The sequence below is a fragment of the Aptenodytes forsteri genome, unplaced genomic scaffold (genome assembly GCF_000699145.1).
Source record: "Aptenodytes forsteri isolate BGI_AS27 unplaced genomic scaffold, ASM69914v1 Scaffold47, whole genome shotgun sequence".
In the NCBI taxonomy this organism is placed as follows: domain Eukaryota; kingdom Metazoa; phylum Chordata; class Aves; order Sphenisciformes; family Spheniscidae; genus Aptenodytes; species Aptenodytes forsteri.
This window is the reverse complement of record NW_008794731.1, coordinates 2,131,620-2,141,042: the sequence shown is the minus strand read 5'-3', so window position 1 is coordinate 2,141,042 and position 9,423 is coordinate 2,131,620. Positions and strand designations below refer to the sequence as shown.

At 41.8% G+C, this 9,423-nt stretch overlaps 2 protein-coding genes across 2 annotated transcripts in view; both read right to left on the bottom strand.

Moving 5' to 3' along the window:
* Positions 1–2,974, bottom strand: part of RPS21 (ribosomal protein S21) — a 7,363-nt gene extending 4,389 nt beyond the window's left edge. The window contains exon 1 of the mRNA XM_009273952.2: positions 2,946–2,974. Coding sequence (XP_009272227.2) covers positions 2,946–2,974 — 29 coding nt within the window. The remainder of the gene's footprint in view (positions 1–2,945) is intronic.
* CABLES2 (Cdk5 and Abl enzyme substrate 2) overlaps positions 184–9,423 on the bottom strand; it is a 16,982-nt gene continuing 7,742 nt past the window's right edge. Inside the window, exons 8-14 of the mRNA XM_019470652.1 lie at positions 9,071–9,148; positions 7,461–7,569; positions 6,665–6,830; positions 5,789–5,892; positions 5,290–5,396; positions 3,758–3,962; positions 184–3,279 (exon numbers count right to left, since the gene is read on the bottom strand). Coding sequence (XP_019326197.1) covers positions 3,139–3,279; positions 3,758–3,962; positions 5,290–5,396; positions 5,789–5,892; positions 6,665–6,830; positions 7,461–7,569; positions 9,071–9,148 — 910 coding nt within the window. The 3' untranslated portion in view covers positions 184–3,138. The remainder of the gene's footprint in view (positions 3,280–3,757; positions 3,963–5,289; positions 5,397–5,788; positions 5,893–6,664; positions 6,831–7,460; positions 7,570–9,070; positions 9,149–9,423) is intronic.

Genomic DNA, 9,423 nt, shown 5'->3' with positions numbered 1-9,423 from the left:
ACCCCCCGAGGCCGCCCTTCGTTGAGTGAGGGTGATAGCGCCATGAGCCTGAGGGGCCCGACCGCCCCGGGAGCAACCCTGAGGGAAAGGGAAGGACCATTGCGAAACAAGACGAGCAGTTACAAAACACGTATCAAAACAGTTTTTATTTCACAGCATCTTGATTTCACAAGTTCATGGGGGGGGGTTGGGGAATGGAACAGGCTACAACTCAGACTTTTAAATAATGGAGTAAGACAAAAACATAACAGTACTGTTTACATAAAAATGTACAGCCTCTTATCAAAAGAGCTCTCCGCGCTGAATCAGCCCAGCAGCATCTTTACGCGGTTCCCAGAGCCAGACCGCCCCTCCGCATAAACCAGCGCTTCTCCGCAAAGCGAGAGGAGCCAGGCTGCAAAAATGTAAAGCCGGCAGATCCATGTGTTATTTTGGGGTCCCACTTTCAGTTTATTAATTGGTAACGTAGTAATAGTCCTTTGCCACATGGTGGCAGCTTTTAGGTGAAAAGATAAATATTCCCACACAGGACCGCAAGCTACGCTCTAGAAATAGAAAAATCAACGCATACACACACACACGCAGTACCGTATCTCTGCAGAAGGACTGTTTCTGCACAGATACCGCAACAGAGGTACCAATGTACAAGCCGCAGACTACGCCTCTGGACGGCGTCGGCCCCGAAGCCACGCTCTACCAGAGACACGGGCGCAGCGTTTGCTCCACCACGTCATTTCTGGCCTGTGCTCCAAACAGCTTTTGAGCTCAAGAACACTGCATGTGCCCAAGCCAACATTTAGAGTAACCTTTAGACACCATTCTGTAATTTAATGCTCCTTATCCTAATTTGTTCTTCTAAAAGAGAAAACAAAAGCTTGCCTCTTCATGACGTGAAACCATAACTTCTGGGAGTGTAACTCCAGCCCAAATGCCCACTGCAACTAGACAAACTTCCACTGAATAGAGACCCCAAAGTGCTGCGAACCAAAGTGCCTTTTCTTCCTTAGATGGTGAGAAAGGAAAGTGAAAGTGAATTTTGTTACAGAAAACTCTTTATACGCTAAACAGAAAGAAGTTCCCAGAGAAAGACATTTTCTGACTTCATTCATACTAACCGAAGCGTTCTGCTGTTTCTGGAGATACCGTGTGAGAAATTTTTCGCTCAGTTCTACCTCTTTCCCCTAATGACTTTAGGAAGTGGTGGACCACTTCAGTTGTCTTCACCACTGTTTGCTAATTTGAAGGCTCGTTATACACTAGATGTTCAGTACATCACTATTTCTTGCATGCAAGGACAGTTATAGTCAGTAGAAAGTTTAACTAGTAGGCAATTTTTTAAACCTTTTGGAAGGTAACTGGCAAGCTTATCGTCTAACATTAGCTACCATCTCACTTATGGAGACTGGAAAGTCCTGTGTTAGAGAGAAGTCACAAGCATATTAAATTTTACACAAATAACTTGAAGCTACATACAGTTGAACACAGTTACAAAAGATTTGATAGTCACTGTAATTATTATATATGAAAAATACATTTCAAGCCCTACTTAAAGAGGAAGGGGCTCCAGTAAAGTCTGCTGCAATTCTAATGAAGCCAAATTAGCTTCAGACGAAACACAGCTGAATAGCAAAGACTCAGCTTTGTTGTTGCCTACAACCAACACTTAATACAAGGAACAGGAATTTACATTACTTTACACATTAGATAGCAGGTCCCTTACCTCAGGACGAGGTCTAGTATTTCATTTAGGAGGCAAACTTAAATTACAAATTTCTCAGTCATAATAGCCAAGCATCAGTTTTGTTCCTTGCAAGTGGACACAGCTACTTGTATCATAATATTGCTTCAGAAAATAAACCCAAGAGCCAATATCACGGAAGGTTCCACATATAATCAGAGTTCATTCCCAACCTGGACATTTTAAAAATAAATGAAGGAATAGCCAATGGTCAGAGAAGTTATTTAACCTCTGCGTAAGCATCAGAGCGCTGCTGGCCACCAGCCGTTAAGCGGCTGTTCGGATGTGCAACAAATGCCAGTTTTATGAGGACCACCACAGTGATGCAACGCTTGGAAGAACGGAGTAAAAAAAGTAGCTTTTAAATATTGAGCATGCTTTGTTTCATTGGCTTGGTTTGGCAGCAGTAGCTCTACTGACTTAAGTACTTGCTCAGAACACGCAAGACCATATATAATACAGTCATACTAAAAAGGTGCTTATTTCAGGCTATGGAACACAAAAATCACAAGTGATACCTTTGACAGCAAATTGCTCTTAGTCAAGTGCTCATCTTCCACTGAAGAGTGAATTAGGATGGCAATCGCTTTGCTGCAGCTACCTTGTTCAACACGTGATATTTCATGACAGATTTTTCAAACGATCTTTCCTTTTTAAATGAACTGTATATTTTTAAGGTATTAATAGTGAACTAAATTGGAATGGAGTAATTTCAATCTTGCTACTTATAGATCTATAGTATAGTAGAGAATAGATGCCCTGTGTATTATTAGTGCAGATATACTGGATTTGTTTTCCTTATATGCAAGGCCAATGCAGGTAAAGAATAAATGGCTATACAAATTCAGGATTCCCCACTAAATAACATAACTAACTTAAAAAGCACTGGTACCAGACCAGCCAGTTTTAGGCACATCTTTAAAAAAATAAAGTATGCATTTCATTAATGTAAAAATGCAAGAAGATTCTTAGAAACATCTGAACTTTATGGTGCACTGGAATGGAAGTGATGCTTCCTTTAGTTTCAAGGAATACAATAAAGGCTAAAAAAAAAGAAACAATACCATAGTATTCTTCACAGGGAAGAACAGTTTTAGTAAAACCGAAAAGATAAATAAGGAATAATAAGCAGCCATGACAGCTGACTGGTGAATATTTGTGCTTTAAATGTCCAAAAGAAAATAAAGTTCAATAACTCTTCTCGTACCATCCCCCAGGCTTGGCATACGTGTCCATAATGCACACCTCAACAGTTTAATAACGCACTGCAGACTTCAAAACTAGCTGCAGCCATGGCAGGATGCACACAGCGGCACAGAAAGACCAGTGGCAACTTCACCAGCAGCGTTCAGTGATGCGATCCCCAGCACCACGGGATGTCAGCTGGAACGTAGCTTTGGTTAAGACTGTTGTGTGAGCCGTCTGTAATGAGGTAAAACTTGGTTTTCGGGAAGATAGAGAGCCAGTTCCAAAGCTACAAGGACGGTGAATTCAAAACCAATGAGATCTCTTCTGTTGAATCTGAATCGCTCTTCTAGTTTCTATGACAATAATTGGGAAAAAAAAAAAAGGGAGGGGGAGAAAGAATCAGTTAATCCACAAGATACCAACGCACTGTTATATTAAGTCAGCATAAAACAGGAGTCAGTGATGCATGGCCAGAGCTGTACCTACAGAATCAAAAGTGTTGCCAGGGATCAGACAAGTAAACCAGCTTATCAGCTCAGCTGTGACACCCACACAACAGTTACATATGTTTGCCTGAGAAACAGTAAGTGCAAAAATAACCTCACTGTAGGATCAGTAGGACATTAGACTGCACCAGTCAGGTAGTTTTAAAGAATTAAAAACCCCCCCAAAACATCAAGGAAGAGCCCTAATGAGGCATAAGACTGACTGAAAGAGCTGGTCTTCAATGCAAGCATGCGCTGCTGAAAGTCTTGGCTTTAATCTGTGTCTTGTTCTATGAGCTAGAGAGAAGGTTTTGACAACACCTGAAACAAGTCTCATAGTACTTACATCTATAAGGTGTTTAACTTCATGTTTCCTGAGATCACTGCTGATCTTGGCTGCAAGCAGAACACAAGCACCAGCACACAGTTTGCGGTTCTGTTTGTTGAGTTTGCCTTGGAGGACAAGCTTCTCAAAGTAAACATAAGCCATGGAGACAGTAACCGGCTCCAGACTGCACTCTTCACTCAGGTTCCGCATCTCTCTCTTTAAACTGGGAATAGGAAAAAAGGCACCCTCTCAAACACGGCAGCTTTTATGAAATGCTCTAGAAACACTGCAGCATGAGAACTCAGAAGAACATACGGGCAAGACTCCTATTTGGAAAACCATGGCGAGTATTATCCTAGACTGAAGAAGCCCAGCTGGCAGCAAGCTGGAGCTGATACACAAACTGATTTACCGTGGCTGACGACATCTACCATGGAAGATCAGTTCCACATCTGCCCATAAACACCAGGGGCTTAGCTGTCCCACTGACACACAGGCTATTGCTGTATGGGTCCCTCTGGACTCCTGAACTGGTTGGTGATTCATATCATAAGACTGAACCACCCTGACCTACAGAACACCACATCAAAGCCGTGTGGATCACAGCAGTTGCTGCGTAGGGACCTGCCTACTACACACCTCGTGGAAGAATCAAGTCTGTGGGGGAAGGCAGACTGGTTTACACACTTCCCACAATGGCTGGCCCTTCACTTCAGCATACAGGCAGACTTTATGGTGGATGCTGCCTCTCATGGCTGCCATCCATGCTACACCTGCAAGAAGATACCTGTGCAAGCACACTACTCAAAACAGCTACAAAGAGGAGTATGCAGGATGCTGGCAGAACACACTCTGACTGAGCAAGCCTTCCACTCAGTCGAGAGTTACACATAGCTCTGGTGATTCAGCAGAATCATGTTTAAGCCAGCTATTTCAGAAGGCCCCAATTGCATTAACCACCGTGTAATACCAGCAAGATTACAGCTCTCGGAGGGTGCAACAGTGCATCTCACCAACGAGCAGCCAGGTGCATTTCCTGGAAGATGAGGAATTCTGTGTGGCATAGTCCTGCCTTCATGAGATGCTCTTTAACGAGACTCCCCAGACCTAACACTCTTTATCCTAGAATCTTGTTGGAGTCCATGATCATCAGTGAGTCTGGTAATCGAAAGGCAAAAATAGCCAGAGGGTCCAGAAAGACAATCCAGTTAGAGTGGGACTGCACTACAGCCAAACAATCAGGTTACAGGTATTTGTTTCAAGGCTAATGCTGCTTCACTGTTAACTGGCTATGAGTGTTAGTACACCACAGTTGGTGAAACAAAACCCTTTTAGGCTGAACTATGACAAGTAACTGTTACCCTTTCCCAGCATCCTAAACATTCCTGTACAGGGCTGTCATCCTACAGTCAGCTCAACTGGCAACAAAAGATTAGTGTTCAATCATATATACTATTAATAGATCTAGTATTTGCTCCATACAAGTGGAAGATAAAAGCAGCCTTGTACAGCATAGCAGATGTTCTCATTATTCAATGCTTGTTTCTTACCTCCTAATTTTGCTCAGCGTCAACTTGATATGAGGAAACTTCTCCCTAAAGGTTTCATTCATATCCTTTTTAAGGTCCGAGGGTTTCACGTATTCTATGACTGTAGTCTGAAACACAGGAAGCAAAATTTATCATTTCTCTTGTGAACAGTACTGACAGCCAAACTCATCTTCCAAAGACACTAATGCAAAGACAAACTTGGGTTTTATTATTCACAATTTAACATTTCTGTAGTGCCCTAAGCAATAGACCATGTTGAATCTCAACCACAGGCAAAATCTTAAAAAACTAGTAAGCAAATGGTTACAAGAAGCAAATGACAACATGGAGATACATGTCAGGTTGGTCCTCAACAAGCTGAGCGTACAAACCCAACTATTTGTATTTTTCCTAATCAATTCGCAGAAAGCCACAACTTTCTCCTCCTAGAGGAAGCTCTTTATAGGAGGATCTTCCAGGCACTCACTCACTTCTCTGTTCAGGTGTGCCAGTCACTCACCATGTAAGAGGCAAAGATGAGAACACGTTTATGTTTTCCACAGGGCCATTGAGGATCATCCAGAAGATTTGGATCATACTCTGCAGCTTCCCCAGCTTCACTGCCTGAGTGGAATGAGGAAAGCACAACACTGGGTCACAAGATACAGAGTTTTAAATTCCCTGTTACCTCTTTAAAAAAGTTTTCTACCAGCAAACATTAAAATTGTTGGCAGACCCCATAGTACAGGCAAACTGCAGCTACAGTCACCTGTTTCCATTCCATGAATGTCAGTCAGATATTAGAATTATTAAAAAACCCACACAAGCTCTCTCTCCAGCATGTGCCTGACACACCATTTTAGACTTAGTGCAAACTAACAGTTTGTCATCCACAAATATGCACAGAAAACAACTGCACAAGACTGAATTCTTTTGCCTATACTCTTATCTAGCAGACAGCAGAGCTGTCAGGTTTGTTCTTTTACACAAGAGAAGGGATTCTTGTCACAAACTCTTTGGCTTATGCATTGTTACTGTGCTAGAAGGCAAGGAGGACCACCTGTACCCACGTACACCAGATGTGAAGTTTTATATTACTCAACAAGAAACATTTCCAAGGAAGCGGCTTTGCGCTCCTTGAATTGCATAAACAGAACTAGCCCAGATATACAGAGGACATAAGGAATGTGTGCAAGTCTCAGTCTTAAGGCTCATCGTTTATACTTCATTAACAAGCCTTCTTTGCTAGGCTGTGCTGAAAACAGTCTCCTTCCAGCTGCAGCACATCCTTCCTAATAATGCACTTCACCATTTGCAATTATTTCAGACAAATATATTCCTTTTATGTTCTTCTGCTGTGTGCACAAGGGGTGACAAAGCTGACAGCTGTCCTTACCGATGTCTGCTCCTGCTGGTATCGTCTTTGCTGTCACAGGTTTATATCTTGATCCAGGAAGACTCCGTGAAGCACTAGCTCGACATGAGGGAACAGCACTATGGCTGTCAGCTTTGCGAACAACTAGGGCATTGGTCGGATACAAGAATTTTGCATAGGACACAACCTTAAAGAAGAGAAAGTTGTAGCAGTTATAGGGGAAAATTTATGGAAAAGCTTATTTCCAGACATCTAGGATTTTCCAGCTCAGAGAGTCCCCTGGAGTTTTACTTGGGAGTGGGGACCTTGAAACTGTGGGACAGGAGGAAAGGGAAAAGTTGGATGAGGAACGCCTTGCTTCCACGACTTCAGTATGGAAGCGCTGTAGAAGATTTGGTGGGGTGGCAAAGAAAAGGGGAGAATCACATCAGTAAAATTCTGGCAGCATATAAATTTAACTAGAGAGGTATAAATTTTGCCCATATTTCTATCAAAGCGTCACTCACATGTTGCCTGAGATACCAGAGCCAAATAAATTCTCCAGAAATGGAGGCAGAACCGATCACGGGCTTCAACAGCCTCCTCAGAAGAAGCTTTATCACAAGCCAAACATTTTAAACCTCAAGGATCAAAACAAACTTCCACTGCTCTCAATTTATGCAGTGCTTTGCCATCCATAAAGTGATTTGCCCCAGCATGAAATGGTCCCAGGGTGAAAGCAGCCAGCTTACCCACCCGCTGTCCCGGGCTCCAGTCAGTGGTTTGGTCATTGGCATTACAGATCAACAGATGAAAAAAAAAGAAAAAAATTCCTTACCTTGCCATCAGCACCTAGCTCTACTCCTTCCAGTCCAAGCACCATCTCAGTGGAGACTGAAACTCCCCCAGAAGGATGTCGTTGCTTCTGTCCTTCCATTTTTAGATCACTAAATGCAGATAAGAAAATGCACTACTGGAAAATGCAGCATAAGTCCAGCTTCCTCTATGGTAAACATGAGGTCCATCCACTAGCTAGAGCCAACACCACCAGGTCAGAGTTCTATGAGAGCAGTGCAATCCCTCAACCCCATCTCCAAGAAAGCATTCATTTTTAAGTACTCTTTTCAAAATGTAGAGATGTTCATTAACTGAAGAATCAGATTTCATATCATTTTAACTCAAATCTGTAACAATATACCTAGCAAATGTAAACTTTTTTAAATATGGTCTTTCTGCATAAGACCATACCATTCGTTAACACACTAACGCTCAAACACTTAACAGTAAACATGATTTATATTACTAGTTTTCCAGGATTAGAAACTTGCCTTTCAATTGCAATTTGCCAACCGCTGCGCACATAAACTCAAATTAAGAATTAAGGCTGCTAGCAGAACTCTGCTTCAGCAACGCAGCATGCAGCTTTGTCACCTATATTCCAATGCGAAAAAGCAGCTTTCAGTTAAAGAACTGCATTGCCAGCTTACAAACAAGCAGAACGACACAGTGCTCAGAACTGCTCTAAAATAGCTCCAGTGACCTTGCTTTTCTATGAAGTGGGAGAATATTTTCCCATCAACTATTTTTATGGCAAGTGTATTTGCATACAATACAATTCCCACCACTAAACATCCGTTTCCTTTGTCCATAAGTTATGTACAGGACACAAGTGACAACACAATTGTTTTGCCAGAAGTGGATTAGAATAAAATTAGTATTTTCTATGGTATACTTGTAGATGACAGACCTTCACAGAATCAACGTAGACTTCACAAGGGACTGAGCAAAGCTACAGGGAAATCCAGTTAGCAGGTCTGGCTTCTCATAAGTGATCATATTGACAGCTCTATACAAAAATGTAGTACAAACACTAAAAGCAGTTTCAATCAGTCTAAACTGTTCCTGTTTTTCTTAGACTGCAAATAGTGACATTCAGGGCTTAGAGCTGAAAAACAGAAGAGCATCTTAAACTTATTTAGACGTAACTTCACTATAAAACCTTGAAGGTTTCCAGTAAAGGTGGCAGCATCTTTCCCTGATGCTCTGTATGCTTTTTTGCTGACACAATTGTTTGTTGCACTAAAGACAGTTGATTTCTGACCACTTTAGGAGCATAGGAAATCCTACACAGCAACAAATCACATCATCTCTTCAAAGTTGGTTTCAGGGATTTCACAGGACTGGAGTGCTTTAAAATGTTTATAAACACATGAAGAAAAGTCTACCCTTTCCACTATTTTTCTCTTGGAGTTTGAATGAACACTTTGACACTGTGGCAATGTCTGATTTTACTGCTCTGATAGCAAGGTCTAGTCCTTACACATAAACGGTAAGTTAAGTAAGTTCACCTGCTTCAAAACAGGAGACCTACACCAACCATACTCATTTAAAAAGATCTTTTGCAAACAATAGACCAGACATTTCACAAAGCAGTTAAAGATGACTCACCTGATCCGTAAACTCTCCCCATAAGGTAGGATAGAAAAAGCCACACACAGTGTTCGTTTAGCACAGATTAACACTATCCTGTAAGCGGATGGGAAGAGGTCAGGATAAGAATTAAGATTCGGAAGTTACAAAGCAGCTTTTTATGGAACATGAACACAGAACTCCTCTTAAATTGCTCTGTAAGTTACATAGATACTGCTATGGATTTTATATTTTCAGAAAGCAGCACAAAAGCAGAGGTTTCATTCTGACCCTGTAGGTCCTTAGAGCCAAGTTCTGTATCAAACCCCAGTGTTCAGTACCTGCCATCACCTTGGGAGCTCCAAAGCAGATACTTGTCTTTAAATATATAT